Source organism: Eublepharis macularius, chromosome 12, assembly GCF_028583425.1.
Source record: "Eublepharis macularius isolate TG4126 chromosome 12, MPM_Emac_v1.0, whole genome shotgun sequence".
In the NCBI taxonomy this organism is placed as follows: Eukaryota; Metazoa; Chordata; class Lepidosauria; order Squamata; family Eublepharidae; genus Eublepharis; species Eublepharis macularius.
In genome coordinates this window covers 10853103-10870207 of record NC_072801.1, presented here as the reverse complement: position 1 = coordinate 10870207, position 17105 = coordinate 10853103, and the positions used below count along the sequence as shown (strand labels likewise).

The following is a 17105-nucleotide window of genomic DNA, read 5'->3' as shown; positions in this document are numbered from 1 at the left end:
TTTGAGGAACACTTGGTTTACAGAACATGGGAACAAACTCAAGTGGGGTCTGGGGTTGGGGGGGGGAGAAGAGACCAAGACTAGCAAAGAGTTATTACAACCCCCAGTCCATTCGAGGAATTGGATTACATAGACACATCAGAAAAGAATGCAGCTGAAACTCCAGTGCTGCAGCAATTCAAAGCACTGAAAACTGAGACTGAAAAGTAGAGTCAAAATCATGCAAAAAACAGACATTGGTTGCTTGCTGGAGCTCCCTGCTGCTTTGGCTAAAAATGGGGTTCCACATGCTCAATCCTCTCTCCTCAGTAAAGAGGAGACCCAATTGCACTAGAAGTTCTCCTACACAGCAGTAGGTACATGGTAGCAGCACAGTCCAACAGAACTCCTGGTCTGCTGCATATTTTGCCTCGGGGCTTTGTAGCCTTGTCCTCGAGTTACGTGATTTGACCACATCCAACTCTGCTCCACTTACTTACAGTAACATTCAAAATATGTGCAGACTGGCAGTTCCCAGCTTCCTCTTTGATTGGTCTGTAATGCAGTATACGAGTTGCTCATTCAACATCCCTCGCTTCCTAGCTCTATCACACACTTTACAGGATCTACGCCACGTCTGTCATCCTTTTTATGGATGGCGCCTCATTTCCTGCCGCCGCTTTTTTGGACAGCAGTTTTAAGCTTTCCGACGTATACTGCATTGCACAGCAGACTAAAAGGAAGGCAGTCAGTCACCAGGGCCCTCTGATCTAGAGGCATTTTAAAATACTCAGCCAGGAGGAGGGAGGGTTTCCCCAGAGTAACTCCTAAGGTCCTTTCTCTACAAACTTTGAAAATACTGATCTTCAGTAGTGCACGTACATGCTCATTATGAACTCCACGCTATAATATGAAATAGGTCTCTTCTCTGGAAATTCAAATTCTGGGTACAAACTATCTTCTTTCTCCTGTGGAAGTATCCCAATGACTGCTGCTGAGGGGGAGATTTCAGGATTTTGGAGTGGTACTGACCAAGCAGCCCAGACCTAGGCCATTTTCACACATCCTTATTATAGCGCCATAGTATCGCAATTGTTCTGCTATACTCATAGTTGTTCACACATCCTTGTAATCCACCCAGGAAAACCTGTCATCCTCCCGTAATCGCTGCACTTCCTTTGAGAATGCAGATTTCCCGTTTATTCCGCTGTGTAGAGCTTTTTTCGCCTGCACGAGAACACTTGGAAACGCTTCTCCCACTCAACCCCTCCTCCTTTTTCATTTTCTGCACCCTAGGAAGATATTTTCCTGCCCACGACCAGGAATCCTAACAGCCTTTGTGGGCTCCTGGCAACAGTGATGCCAAAAACAAAAAAAAGGCAAAATGGGCGGGCAGGTGCTTTCGCCAACTGGGACGTGAGCTCATCCACGGCCCATAATTGCGCCTTTTCTGCGGAATGTGAACTTCTGGAAGTGCAACGAAGCAGCACAAGTCAAGGTAATGTGAATGGTGCGTCGTGATAGCAGGATCACAACTGACGCAAAATTAGCAGAAAAATTAGACGTGTGAAAATAGCCCTGGTACCCTGCAAGCAAGGAGGGATGCTCTTCTGCAGACCATATACATACTGGTTCAAACTTTGTGAAGCACAGTGATGTCAAGGCACATGATACTATGTACGGGGAGAAACTGCAGGTGCTACTCTATCAAGAACATGGCTAGTTCTCAGAAGCTGAGGCTGTTAGGCCAGGGGAGACAATGCTCAGGGTCCAGCCTTTCTGGCCGCATCCCCACAACCTCCACGTCTGGCAGGAGCATTGTCTTTCGTTCAACAGCACATCTTTCCAGGAGCTGGATCCCCTCGAGCTCTCTGCAGATCACAGGGCTGCTATCAGACTGTAATTACCAGCTTTGTCAAGGTCAGGCAGAGCCTTGAGAGAAGTCACGTGACTTCCCGTCTGGTATCCTTACAATGAGCAGTAATTAAAAAGAGAAAAGAAAAAGCAGCAAGAAAGGGAGGAGGAGGAGGAGGCAGCAACCTGTCTTCACAGATTTCAGCAAGATGTTAGCTGAAGCCAGGGCTTTTTTTCTGGGAAAGGAGGTGGTGGAACTCAGTGGGTGGCCAGCACAGGGGGCAACTGATGGCGGGAGGTGGTGCCCCTGGTACCACATGCATGTGTGCAAAGTGCGCGCACGCTCCCAGGACTGCACAATGACGTCACAAGGGGGGAGTTAAGTTTAAATCGCCCTCAGCAAAAATAGTCACATGGCTGGCGCATAGGGCGATCTAAACCCCCCTCTGTCTGGAGATCAGGGGGCGGGGCCGCCGGCCATGTGACCATTTTCAAGAGGTGCCGGAACTCCGTTCCACTGTGTTCCTGCTGAAAAAAAGCCCTGGTTGAAGCTCTGTGGGAAGACTGACACTTTTTGGTATTTCTGCCATGCCCAAGGGCTCCCAATGGCAACATTACAACCTACCAGAGATGGGCACGAACCGGGAAGATTCTGAACCGTGGCGTTCGTGGTTTGTCACGTTTCATGAACCACAAACTTTCATGAACTTGCCCCAGTTTGCAAACCGGTTCGTGAAAATGTCACTTCTGGGTCAGCAAAAGGCCTGAAGAGAGCCCATTCCCCCCATTGCCTAGGAAACTGATTTATCGGTGCCAGGCTGTCTGCAGTGATGAACCGAAATACGACCCAAATGAACTGGACTAAAATTCATCACTGTTCATGAGAAATAAGCTCCCATGAACCGCCCCAGTTCATGATGAACTTTGGTTTGTATTTCGGTTTGCGTCCACCTCTACTACTTACATCTGAACTGAATATCCTGAGATGCAATTGGCCCAGAACTGAAAGGGAGGGGCACTGAATGGGCCCACTGTTTCCCCCCATGTGATCCACAAGACCACTATCACCACAGTCTGACTGGTTAGGCCAAGAGTCCACTGGACTATCAGGGTTTGGGGTTTCAACTTGGATAGTGATTTTCAACAGCTTAGGAAGTTGCTTTCAGTTTGCAAGATATATTTGGTCCTCTGCAACACAAAGTGATCAAGAGTTAATAGCAGACAAGTTTCCCTGGAAAGCAAACTGCCTTCTCTTTCAGATCTGTCCCTGCTAGGCACACAGCAGCAGGTCTTTCTGTATCCTAGGGTGCATATGGCATGACAGCAGGGCTGAAAGGCCAAGCAAGAGCCATACCTAATCACCTAAGAACACTTTGCCAAGCCCTCTGCATAGAAAAAGAAAGGCCTCCCTGAAGGCAGAGAGTCGTACAGCTGTTGATTTAGCAAAGAAGCCCCACAGAACCAGGGAGAACACAGCAGCAGAACGACCCTTTCCAGAATCCAGTTCCCGCTTGCAGCTCTATGCACTTCTCTGACAGCCCAAACCAAATCCTATAGATCGATTCCAGAGCAGAATCTTAGGGGATACGCCATGACAACTCCCTGGCAGCAACACAAGGGAAATTAATTTGTTCCAGGACACCCAGCTGCAGATGCACCGCGAGTTGCCTCCCAGAGGGAACCCACAGCACAGTTGAGTCTCTGTATTCTACTGGGACAAGAGAAGATTGGAAACACAGCCGGGGAGACCCAACTGGTATGCATTAGCACAAGGGCCAGCTAGAGAATAGTGACCAAATTGACTCAGAAAATAAGGAGCCAACAAAAAGCAATGCAGTCACTGATTTCGAACTGGTCACTAGAAGAAGGCAGGAGGTGTCTAGAAAGATACGAGACCCTACTGGGGCTTGGAGAGAGAGGATGGACAATGCAACAGGAACCTTGGCTGAGAGACCTTTAAACAACTGCTCTTATATACACACCACTCTTCTAGGCAGATTAGTGCCCCACTCAGAGCGGTGAACAAGTTAGTGTTATCAGGCCTTTTTTTTCCTGGGAAAAGAGGTGATAGAACTCAGTGGGTTGCCCTTGGAGAAAATGGTCACATGGCTGGTGGCCCCGCCCCGATCTCCAGACAGAGGAGAGTTTAGATTGCCCTCCGTGTTGCGGAGGGCAATCTAAACTCCCCTCTGTCTGGAGATCAGGGGGCGGGGCCACCAGCCACGTGACCATTTTCAAGAGGTTCCGGAACTCCGTTCCCCCGCGTTCCAGCCGAAAAAAAGGCCTGAGTGTTATTCTTATCCCCACAATACAGCCAGGGAGCTGGGGCAGAGAGAAGTGGCTTACTCAAGGCCACCTACTGAGCTCAGGGCAGCAGTGGGATTCGAACCACTAGAGTGCTGATTTGTAGCAAAGCCACTTCGCCACTGTGTTACAGCAGCCATTGTCCTGCAGCCACTGGAGGGAAAGAGAAAGCAGGTTCTCCAAACTGCTTCACATCAACAGCACAAAAGAACGTCCAGGAAGCATTTGCAAGGACATATTTTCTGCATTTTCAAACACCCTTGTACACTGAAACACCTGTTGTGAAAGCCCTGGGGGTCAATGCAGAATGTAGACAACAGACATCCAAGAGAGGATGCAGAGGGGGCTGCTGTTATTCCCCTTGGCAGCCCAACTTTAACATTTTGGACCAATGTTCGCTGCAGTTGTCAGGCTATTTTACATACTTCCTCAGTACTTCCGACGCCTAGCAATTGTCACACAATCCTTAAAAGAAGCAGGTTTTGCACTTCTGGAGGCCTCCCAATGCATTCCTCACATCACAGCTCCTGCAGCACGGGCACATACCTTGGTGCCAATGTTGAGCCAGCTGTACGCTCATGCGGATAATACAGTTATTGTTGCTGCTTGATGCCTTGTTTATTGCAGAACAGAAATAATTGGGCCTCAGCTTGCAGCCTCTGGCAGCCACCTGTTGCTTCCTGGGAGCTCACAAGCCAGAATGTACAGCCTTAACATGGAGCAAGTCTTAACCTGGGAAGCTTTACCACCAACCAACCAACCAACCGAGCCACCCACCCCACCCCTCCAACATTCAATAGAGCACTCCACTAAGCAGGCATGCCTATACCCATAGATAATCCCACTTCATGTTTACTTCATCCCACTTCACATTTATATCCCACTTCACGTTTACTTCTTCAGACCGCTCAGGTGACTTCAAGCCTTCAACCATAGTTTGGACAAACCGGGGCTTAGAACGCAGGAGACAGAGTTTCATTTTAAGGAGAGAGAGAATACTCCATACATTTTGGCCACCACATACAGGGAATCTGCACAGAGGAAGGAATGAAAACATGCCCACCACCCCCACTAAACAGCAGCAGCACCCACACGCCCACCGTGGCCCCCAGTGGCGCCGTGACCGGGTACTCCTGGGAAGTACTTATGCATACCCCAGCACAGTCTGTGCCCAAGCAGGTTGTATGTACAGTGCTCTAAGCCTGCCATCTCAACCCCGACACTCTGAAAACTTAGGAAAATATAGACAATGCCTTACATTTTTTGATCTGACCCTTCTCCTCCAAGGAGCACACCTGGTTCTCAGTCATGAGGCTGCTGCTGACATTGGGGCAGTTGCTCTTGCCCCCCTCAGACTCAGCTGCAACGTAGGGCAAGGATAAAATAGAGGGGAGGACTGTCTACGCTGGCCCGCTCCTTGGACGAATCAGGGCAGACCTTATTTCAAGCGTCACTCCAAGTCCCCCAGCAGAGCCATCAGCTTCTACCGGGCCGGACCACACAGAGGACGCACGAGGGGTACGGGTGCTAACTAGGTTCTGCCTCATCATTACCTCTTTGACCCTTAGCAACAGCGAACACCAGAAATGGGGGGCCACGCTTGGGAGAGCCCTACTCCACCCCCCACCTACTAGAGGAAGCGGGGAGGAAAGGCAGACCATCTGGCAAAAGCGCTGAAACCTGAGGAGGGAGCCAATCTTTTCGCCTCAGGGAAGGTAACTCCCTTAAAGAGAGGGGGTGGAAGGGTTCTTTGTTATAACAAGAGGGCCCCTACTCCAAGCAGGGACCTGCACAAAGAGAGGCAAGCGGATTTTTCTGATTAACTTGCACACCATTCGCAATCTGAAATCTATAGGACTAACAAAATTTGGGGAAGGGTATGAGCTTTCGTGAGCCACAATGAGCTGTGGCTCACGAAAGCTACCCTAAATTGTTAGTCTTATAGGCGCTATTGGACTCTTGCTCATTTCTACTGCACAGACAGACTAACACGGCTACCCATCTCTATCAATCTGAAACCATTCCTCTTCCTAAGAGATCCAATTTGCGCCTGGAAGAGTGTACATGAAACACCACTCTTGGCGAGGAGGGAGAGCACACCTTTCTCCTGCAGGAAGAAGGCTGCAATCCTGTGCACAGGTTGTTAATGTGGAAGGTGATCAATTTAAACGAAACAGGCCCGCTCTGCAGGAGTGGTCATGCCTGTTTATCTAGACAAGGAAGGTTCTCCCTACCCCCAGCCAAGAGGCACAACCTCCTACAATTACAGCAATCCCAGGAGCCTCCACGGGGCTTCAGTGGCAGCAAGCTGCCCCTTGGCCTCATCTCATCACCCCCAGATCCCCAAACAGCTCCGCATTTCCTGTAGGGAGGAGCAGTTCTGCCCCCCCACTCCCCTTCCCGCACTTACAAGGACGTAGTTAAAGGCCACCCTTCTCTTACTTCTTACCGGGGTCTTATTAGAGGGGCGGTGGTGAAACCATAATGAGGGGCAGATGCTCAGTGGACGGATACCATCTGTCCTGCTCCACTACTAATTAGGAGAGACGGGAAGCAGCCCAATCCCTTCTCGCTCAAGACAAAGCCACAGCTTGTTGTCGTCTTCACCCACCTCCCCACCCCACCGCATTCTTTGCAAACTTGCTGTTCACACTGGGAAGCTGAACATCGCCATTTGCACAAGGGCACATTTGTGGAGTGGAGGAGAAAAGCAGGCATGCCTGTCGGAGGGGGTTTCTTCTCGAGCCTGTCATTGTAAATGTCGGCCCTACCACAAACCTGGATCGAATTAGGGCTTCTTTATGTTGCACTGCAAGAGGCCCAGAGGTCTAAAGGCAGGGGGATTCTGTGTGCCTCCCATTTCGGAGCAGCAAAAGCGATCCTCAAGGTAACGCGGCACAGCTGAAAGGATCCCCAACCTTTATTCATGGCGACCGGACCACTCTGGATCACCACTAAGGAACATCACAAGAGACACATTTAGCAGGCCGTGAGGACTGCTGGCAGGAGACATCAAGTGGCCTGTTGTGCGAAGGAAATGGGGGGGGGGAGGCAAAAACTCACCCTCCTCTTTTTCCGCAAGCAGAGAAGGATCCAAGCGAGAAAAGCCTCCTTCAGCTACCACATTCAGGCTCAAAAACTAACAGTGCAATCCTAAACACAGTTACTCCAGTCTAAGCCCACTGAGTTCAATTGGCATAGACTGCAGTAAATGCGCTTACGATTGCACTGTAAGTCAGTGTGGGGAGAAGAGAAATCCTTAAGGAACAAACGCCCCAACTCTATACCTAGAAAACGGCTCGCAACCGTTGATTTCACTGCTGCGGAAGATTTGCCAAATGGAAAACAGCTTCACTGGGTCAAGAAAGAGATTCTCTGCTCATGTTACAGAAAAACTACTCAGCTGCTTCAAATTTTAAACACAAATCTGATTGGGGGAGGCAGGGACAAATTTTTTTAAAAAGGCAAAAAGGAACCAGTGCTGGAGTCCTACGGCCACAGGTCATCCCATCACCACCTCTCAAGACAACATCAGTTTTCCTGTTCCAAGCCTAGGTGCAACTGTTATCTCAGGAAGCTGCAAGAAGAGAGGAAACTCAAGGCCACTGAACAGATGTTTAAAGGGAACACAGCAGTGGGGTGGGGGGTGGGCAGGAGAGGCCAGAGAAAAAGCCAGCAGGTTTCATTGCAATCCTCCAAGGCTCTCCATTTGCAATGGAGAAAAGATTGTAGGGGGCAGGAAAACAAGAGGAAGGCCATTTATAGCTCTCCCAGGTATTTAAGAGGATGCCAGGAAGTGAAACAATGGTTTGTTCTAGCTGTGGAAGACTGAAAAAGAGAACAATGGATAGAGATTACAGGCTGACAGCCAAACTATGTGTTCAGCAAGATCACATGACCAAAACTTCTGGTTAGTACCAAGGACGGGGGGGGGGGAGATTGTTTGATTGTTCTGCACTAACAAGACCGTCCCCTTGCATAAACAAGATTTGTGCATCAGAGAGAAAAGTCTCAGCAATCTTCTCCCCATCCACTGTTTTTCGACATGCAGAGGCGCTAGGTTTTTTTTCTTTGCATGGGTTTGTTAAAGTTTTCCCCACTCAGAGTTCTAGTGATAGCACCCAAGGACAACTCTCGCCATGAGGTCTTGCTGAACATGAAGATCAGCCTCCAGGAAAAGTTTCTAAGCAAGGCAGAACGGACATTGTCTAGCGAGGATCCCAGCTACAGGATTAAAGGAAAAGATTAGAACCCTGAAGCACTTTGTCACAGGTGAGGAGTTGACACACGTCTCCCAAACCAGATGCCACCAAAGGAAGTGGACAGAAAGGGAAAAGTCCAGATGTTCTAGAAAGGTCAGTCTATGCCAGGAACCACCAGCTTCTATGCCTGTTTCCAATGCCAAGCTTCAACCCCATGAAGAAATGGAAATACCTCAAGCAGATGATCCAGAAGAGTTAGCTGTGTTTGTCTGTGGTTGCAAAATAGTACAGTCCAGTAGCACCTTTAAGACTAACGGAATTTATTGTAGCATAAGCTTTTGAGAACCACAGCTCTCTTCGTCAGATGCAACTTTATCTGACAATGCATCAGACGAAGAGAGTTGTGGTTCTTGAAAGCTTATGCCACAATAAAGTTTTTTAGTCTTAAAGGTGATACTGGACTCTTTACTATCAAGCAGATGAAAGTGCATTTCCCTCATGCATCCAGAATAACAGACCCCCCCCATCAGGTTTTTGGGGGGAAGCTTCTGGAAGACCAGGACCTAAGAAGGGGGAGCTGAAAGGCCAATCTCTTTACCAGGGCCTGGGATATGGAGTGTGGGGAAAGACTGACCTGAGCTGCAAGTCCATTACCAGCCTGTTATTTTAAAAAGCCTCTACAGCAACCCCTTCCTCACATCTGGATTTTCAGAGCAACAAAGGACTGAAACAGGAGCCTCCCCCACCCCCGAGCACTTCACCTCCCCAACAGCTTCTTGTCCACAATAACAATCCTGCCCTTGTTCTCCTAACCTTGCCTCTCCCCCCATCCACCACCCTCTTCCATCCAAATATTTCGTATCTGCCCAAACCCAAGAATCCAACCACTTTTGTTGAGCGGGTAAAGGAGGGCGGCTGTTTAGAGTCAAGGCAGGAGTTCCACACAGTAAAAGGCAAGGGTGGGGGGCTGTTACTCAGCTGCAGAAGCATCTTTTCTTGCAATAGTTGCAAGACAACATCCGAGCTCCCCGCTCAGAGAGTGCAGTTAGTGCTGGAACAAACAGGCTTTCAGGGCATCACTTGAACAAAGAGGGAAAGCAGCAGCATATTCATAATGCACCCCTTGTTCACAAAAGCGTCCTCTTCTTGTGCAGCATAATGCAGACCTACCTCACCAAAGCACTGATGTAGCCCAGGTTTCCTTCTCAGCAACTGCCAGGTGCGATGCCGTTTTAAGAGTGATATATTCAAGGATCTCCGCCCCCCTCCCCGTCCTTACAGGGCTGGTCTTAGCCAACAGGTAACAGGGCTGCCCCTTGCTTAGCCCTGAGGTGGTAATGATTCCAAGGCCTTTTGCAAACCATTGGCAAAGCGCATGCCTTTACGGCCAAATTACAGCCTCTGCTTTGAATTCAGTGGACGCCCTTTGCTTCAAAGACCACGCCCCTCTGTACCAGCTCCCATTTTGGGGAGCAGGAGAGTTGCTCTGGAAAGACTTTCACGAAAAGAAGCACCCATCTGTCTTGATGCAGACCTTCTTCCAAGAGTGGCAAGCAGGCATTCCTGCATTTGATCTTTGCAACAAACATGTGGCACTTCCAGCATTCTGCACGAAAGGACAGGATCAGTCAGAAGGGGGCCTTGCAAAATCAACACATTTGTGGGAGTCTGTATGCCATCACGTAGATGGTAGACAATGGTAGATGGTAGACACGCCACATTGTGCAAAAATCATCACAGGTTCACGCAGCTCCAAAGGACAATATGTCACATGGAAAAGTCCAGAGCAGTGGACTGGTTTAAGTCAGGGCCAAGCTACAAGTGACAAATGACACTTGAACGGCAAGTGGATTGAGTGGAGAGCAAGTGGAGGGCAAGTAAAGAGGGAGGAATACACTTGCCGTTCAAGTGTCATTCGTCACTTGTAGCTTGGCCTTAATGGACTATGGATCGCAACAACCTGGCAAATCAGAATCCAAGATCAGTTGGCAAGCCACGGTTTGTGCCAGTGGCGGTCTAGAGTGATGTGTGAATGGATAAGCAATGGCTAGTTGCAACAGTCACTCTGCTGTGAGAATCTACAGCATCTTCAGCATGCAAGCACAAATTGACCAACAGGTCTAAACCAGGATTGCCCTTGTATGTTTATAACTCACACCATGGTGCTTTAGATTCTGAGCAGCAGTTAGGGATTGAACAACAGACAAGCTGAGCCACACTCTCAGCTCACAAGCAAGGTAGATCTGCATTCTCCATATCTTGCAAGATAGGCAGGAGGAAAGCCAAGAGAAAGTGAAGAGATGCATCTGACGAAGAGAGTTGTGGTTCTCGAAAGCTTATGCTACAATAAAGTTGGTTAGTCTTAAAGGTGCTACTGGACTCTTTACTATTTTACAACTACAGACTAACATGGCTAACACCTCTGGATCTAAGGGCAAGTGACCAGACTAAGACTACCTAGCAAGTGTGTAGTAGCAATGAGATTCAACCACCCCTCGCTTCAGAGCGTTCAAGTACAAGAACTTCGTACACGTCTCCCACTGCTTGCTCAGCAACAAGACGTGCCCCCCCATACCATTGGCCAGATAACTTAAGTTCGCAGCCCTGCAGCTGGCTATGCTGCATGCCCAGAGATTCCTAGAGGGCGTTTGTGTGCCTACAAGGCCGACCAACTCTCTGCATTCTAACTCCCAAAGCTGATTGTGGGGGGAGAAGGAGAGAAGTTTGATGTGCTGAATCAGCCCACAGCAGCAAAGCTCTCTTTGTATTACATTAATGTAGGTCACATTTCTCCCTGCACAGCTAGAAGTCAGCAATGGAACGTGGATTTTCAGTTAAGATCCATCTACAGAACTGTGCCAGGTTTGGGATTTTCTGCACAGTGTAGCTAAAGAGTGGATACTAAGAAAAGACGGCTCCATGGTGCATATGCACCTACAATCAGAGCCATATCTGTCCTGAAATTGTACATGAGCGTACATAGCTCATGCGTACATTGTACATAGCTAATCTTTTTTTTAAAAGCCAAGTTTCTAGACATGGTAAAAATAGCCAAGCCCATATGCTTGAAAGGGTGAGGCCTTGTGGATAAGATTTCCAGCAGCTGGGAGGCATGGCTGCACACACTCCATAGCAACTTCCCTCCTCCCTGAGACTGGCAAAACCAAGATGAATCATGCAAAACTAAGGAAAATTATGCATCTTGGCTCAATTGGCATCGTTTATTCAGACTGCAGAGCCAAGCTGCTCCAGGCACAGAGTCCAGATTGCCTGAAATTCTGTAATTTTTTTTAGCACCGTTCAACATACAATGCATCTCACTGGGATAACAGGGGCATTCAAACCCTTGGAGACAAAGTGGCATAAAAATCTTGTCAATGTAATATGCAGTGGTAAGCTAGTACACAGCTAGGAAGAGGGCAAGAGAAACTATCACAGCTTCTCTCCCACAAGCAAGGCAAACTGTCCAAGGAGATTCTATAAATCTTTGCCCACGGGTGGGATTCAAGAACTTAATAAATGCCTTTCAGCTGTGCCTACTCTTTTTATATAAAAAGAACAAGCACTTTGATAGAATCGTTTGGTTCTGCTGAATTGGCCCTCTTTGTTCTCCTGTTAAGTCAGTGTTTCCAGGTTTGGGTCTTGGTTCTAAATTGTCTTTAGCTAGAAGCAGACAGACAAAAATTGGGAGCATCACAATAACTGCCCCTCCCAAATTTCAAATAAAGATATAAGGGGGGGTTTCTTTTGCCTTAAATACAAAAGGCTTCCTTGGATAAACTCATTTTCAGGCAGTTTATTTTAAGGTTTGGATGGATGGAAGCATATTTCTCTCTCCCCTCCCCCTCGCAACCCCCACAGCAAAAATCAGATACGGTATAAATTTTAAAAACGGGGGGGGGGGGAGGTGGAACTAGGGGGGTGGAAGGAAAGAAGGGATAGGATGGAAGCGGAACTCTTGCATAAGAGAAATCAGACAAAAAGTCTTTGGAGGGATCAAAGAGTTTATCTTGCAGGAGATCAAGTGTCCACTATTGTGCAACGTTGCATCTCCAAGGCGCTTTGGCCCGATCTAGCCATGTCGCTGGGATTTGGGAAGCTTATTCTGGCAATCCTTGGTGTGTGGGGGGTGGGGCTAGGAGATCACAGGAAGAGAATGGAATGGCTGCCGCTTGCCTAAACGGAGCGCCCAGCAGGTAGCAATGGCAGAGGGGAGGAGGCAGGGTGTGAAAGGGCAGCAAGGAGAACGAAGGCAGCATGGCTGGGGAAGGGGAGGGGAGTGGCCGGGAAAGGAGAGGGGCAGGAATAGGCGGGGGGGGGGAGGGAGGGAGGCACGGCCCCCCACACCGCCTTGCCTGTGCCAAGGTCAGCTCCTCAGCACTAACTGGGATGGGGGGAGAGAGGAGGAACAAGCACTCTTCCCCCCCCCCCCCGTTCCCCAACTGGTTATTCTTCATACAAAAACACCATCAAGCCTCCAAAACATCACTGTGGGGGTGTTTTTGGTTGCTGTTCCCACTCAGCGCCTCTCATCTGGGGCACTGCTTTTCAGCAAACCCCACACGGAGGAAATGGACTGCCAAGGAACAGAGGCCAAAAAGAGAGAATGACAAAAAGGGAAGAGGAGAGGCAGTGATGGGAGAGAAGGGAAGCTGGAACACTGATGCTCTTATCCCATGCTGGGAATGCCACTCTGGATGCCAGCCAACCAACTCCTGGAGCATTTTAGAAAATTATCCCATGAGGTCTCCTCTGAATGCAACACAGAGCAGACAAAGAACTCCGATCTGCAAGGGCTATATTCTTTAGCTAGAGGCAGGTAAGGGATTGGAGAGACTGCTGCTTGCACAGAGTAACATAGTGGGGGGACGAAGAGAGAAGAGAGCTGCTTTTAGGCTTGGGGAGGCATTTTCTGTTCCAGCGATCAAGAAAGCCTTGGTCAGCAAAACAAAGCACGTTTTGCTCCCCGAGCCCCATTTCTTGTAAGGAAAGCCCCAGCCAACCCCCGTTTTCCCATCCTGCTGCTTTTCTATCTTGCAAATTCTTTGGAAACTGCCTTGAGCCCCTTTCTGTGGAAAGGCGGGTTGGCCCATCAAACCCAGCCCCAAATGACAGTTTGGAGAATCTGTCGTGGAGCTTCACAGCAGAAGGCTCCCCGCCTGCCCCCTCCAGCCAGGCCCCACATGCGCGGACGGGGCTGTTCAAACCCACTCGAAGCCCAGCCCTCCTCTGGCCGCACCGACGACGCCTCTGCTCCGAGGGCCGGGCGCCAGGCTCTGCAGAGGAGGGGGAGCCGGCCCACAGAGGCACATGTGGATCTGCAACACGGGGTCAGACCGCCAGAAGGCCGAGGAGGGAGGCAGCTCCGCCTCGGGGCACACCCAAGGCCAGCCTGGCGGCCGGGCACGTGGGCGCGGGCGCGGCTTACCTTGCCGGATGGAGACGTTGCGGTCGTTGCCGGCGCGCAGCACGACCTGCGGGCAGCTCTGCTCGAGGACGAAGAGCTCGTCCTTGGTGACGCGGGCGCTCTTGCCGGCCTTGAGGGTGCCGCTGGGCCCGGAGGGACTGAGGTACTTGCCCTGGCAGTCGCGGAAGGCCACCTTGCCGCCGCGGAACTCGAGCGTGTAGCCGGCGGCGGGCTCGGGCCGCTCGACCAGCTGGCCGTCGTGGCGCAGGAAGCGGTGGTCGCAGGTCTGCAGGCAGTAGCGCTGCTCGTGGAAGAGGAGGGTGACCAGCGCGTCCACGCCCCAGGGCACGTCGCGCGTGACGGCCAGCTCGGCGGCGGCGGCGCTGCGCTGGGCGTAGCGCTTGCGGGCCAGGCTGAAGAGGGTCACCTGCGGGTGCATGGCGATGTGCACGCTCCACTTCTCGGCCGCCGAGATGCTCTGCGCGAAGCACGACAGGCGGTCCTCCGTGCCGCCGAAGAAGCGCCGGTGCGCCTCCGACTGCAGCGACCAGCGCCCGTCGTCGTGCGCCACGATGGCGAAGCGGCAGTCGCCCGTCGGCGCCTCGGCCTCGCAGCGCACGTGGCCGTCCTTGTCGGCCGCCAGGTAGCGGCCCAGGTGGCTCTTCAGGAAGACCACGCTCGAGTCCTCGCCGTCCTGCTCCAGCGTCCAGATCTGCTTCTTCTTCAGGCTGGGCGCCGAGGCGTTGAGCTTGAAGCCGAACGCCTCGGCCGTCAGGTACTTGTTCCCGCAGTTGATCAGGCCGAACTGGATCTGCAGCGACTCCGCGGTGCCGTTGGCCGTCATGGTGGCGGGCGGGCGGGCGGCGGGCGAGGAAGCGAGAGAAGGCTGGGCGGGGAGGGAGCGAAAGCCGTCAATTATTATTATTATTATTATTAATAATAATAATAATAATAATAATAATTCAGCGTGCAATTAGAGGAATGCTCTTTCCCCCCTTCGCTTAATTCTCCCCCCGCCCCCGGGTTCCCGGCGCTCCCCCTCCCAGCCGTTACCTTTCCTTCGGCAGCCGCTTTGTTCCTCTGCTCGCCTTGCTTGCCTGTCGCCCCTCCGCTGCTGCCGCCTCCGCCTCCGCCTCCGCCTCCTCCTCTCCCGCAGCCGCCACAAAGCCCGTTTCACAAAGCCCAGCTGCAGCCTATCTAGAGAGCGGAGTGATGTCAGGGCCGGTCTTTATAGGGGGGCAGGCGCAGCCCCGCCTTCGATTGAGCGGCTCCGCAGAGGCGGAAAGGAGGCGGAGTTGGGGGAGGAGGGGAAGACCGGGGGGGGGCTTGCCCCTCTTTTTTCACCCAGAATGCAAGATTCCACCCCCACCCTCATTTTTGCGTCCTTCCGAATTAGAGAGCAACAGTCCAGGAGAAGGGAGCGGTGGCTCACCAAAGCGCTTGCGCGACCACCAATTATGTTAGCCTTATAGGTGCTACTGGACTCTTGCTCTTTTCTTCTGCTACAGGCAGACTCACATGGCTCCCTGTCTTGAATCAGAGCCCTGTTTCCAACACTCAGAAATATACCTGAGGCTTATGAATGCGGGTGGGCAACGCTATTGACAGGGGGATCTTTGGCTTGCAGAGGGGCATCCAAAGTCCCACCCCCAGCCTGGAAGCCTGAACACCTTTTCAAGGTGCAGGTGCCTCCCCCCGTGAGACTTGCTCCCAAGGAATCATGCCGCGCATCCCCAGTTACTCTGAAGGTAAGCTCCACTGCATTCAGTGCAGGTTACGCTGCAATTAAGTGTGCCCAGGAGATTCATTGCCGTTATTTGGTTGCAGTAGAAAAGAGCAAGAGTCCAGTAGCACCTGTAAGACTGACAAAATTGGTGGTAGGGCAGGAGCTTTCATGAGCCACAGCACACTTCTTCAGATACTTTGTTTGGTATCTGAAGAAGTGAGCTGTGGCTCACCAAAGCTCATACCTGACCACCAATATTTTTAGTCTTACAGGTGCTACTGTTGCTCTTTTCTACTGCTACAGGCAGACGAACACAGCTACCACTTTTGATTATTTGGTTGGTTTATGTATTCATTTCTGCATACTGGGGGCTGGATGCAGCTTACAAAAAAATGCCAAACTATAGCTGCTGTAGCACAGTGATTAAGTAGTTCAACTGCGAATCAGCACTCTACTGGTTCGAATCCCACTACTGCCATGAGCTCAGTAGGTGGCCTTGGGTAAGCCACTCCTCTCAGCCCCAGCTCCCTAGCTGTATTCTGGGGATAATAATACTAACTTCTTCATCGCTCTGGGTGGAGTACTAATTTGTCTAGAAGAGCGGTATGTAAGTCCAGTTGTTGTTGTTAAGTATAGGCAACATATTCACACGTATGTGTCGAGTGAAGAACCTCAGCTCCAGGTTTCTTTTTGCACATTGGGAGGGAGTGGGGCGTCAGCCTCTGATACTTGCTTCTGGAAGCTCTTCTCTTCCCACCACCCTCCATACAAGATGCGCTCTGTGTTGCAGCGCAACTCCTGGAAATTCTTACTTTTCAAAACATGTCTAGCCCACCTTTCACTGTCAAGTTGGTCTGCCACTCTCTGTCCTGTTTTATGGGACCACAGAGGCTCATTTTATCCAATGGACTCCAGGCACTCTACCTGCCCTTTCCACATTGCAGGGAAAAGGGGTTTTCCTATTCTGTAGAGAAGCTGTGTTAGCCAGTGTTTGTTGCCGTTGTTGTTTATTGTGTATGGTCCCTTCTGCAATCCATCAGTGATTAGGATAAAAACCTTTTGCATGTACTCAGAGGAACTCTCTTCTTTGTTATGATATTGTTTGGACTGAACCATGTGAACTGAAAGCAGGTTTGGGGGGGGCGAGCTAAACAATTTAAAGTTTTGTTTGATTCCAATACTTTTTTTTAATTTAAAGTAATTGTTTATTGGGTTACTGCTGATGATTTGGCTTCACTTTGATGTGCTGTTATTTACTGAATTAAGATAGTAAAGAGTCCAGTAGCACCTTTAAGACTAACCAACTTTATTGTAGCTTAAGCTTTTGAGAACCACAGCTCTCTTCATCAGATGCTACAATAAAGTTGTTTAGTCTTAAAAGTGCTACTAGACTCTTTACTATTTTGCAACTACAGACTAACACAGCTAACTCCTCTTTATTAAGATAGTTTCAGGTGGGTAGCCATGTTGGTCTGCAGTCGAAGAGCAAGATTTCCAGGGTATGAACTTTCCCTTTGCCAGATACTTTATGCCTTGGAAATCTAGTTGGTCTTTAAGGTGCTAATGGACTCCGATCTTCTTCTAACTATTTTATTAGTTCATATTTGTCCATTGTATTAGTCTCATATTTGCT

General features: G+C 50.2%; 1 protein-coding gene across 2 annotated transcripts in view; it reads right to left on the bottom strand.

Moving 5' to 3' along the window:
* The window catches only part of FSCN1 (fascin actin-bundling protein 1), a 29867-nt gene extending 14941 nt beyond the window's left edge, over positions 1-14926 (bottom strand). For both annotated transcript variants that reach the window (XM_054994809.1, XM_054994810.1), the window contains exons 1-2: positions 14800-14926; positions 13768-14632 (exon numbers count right to left, since the gene is read on the bottom strand). In XM_054994809.1, coding sequence (XP_054850784.1) covers positions 13768-14590 — 823 coding nt within the window. In that variant the 5' untranslated portion in view covers positions 14591-14632; positions 14800-14926. The remainder of the gene's footprint in view (positions 1-13767; positions 14633-14799) is intronic.
* Between the last annotated feature and the right edge of the window lie 2179 nt (positions 14927-17105).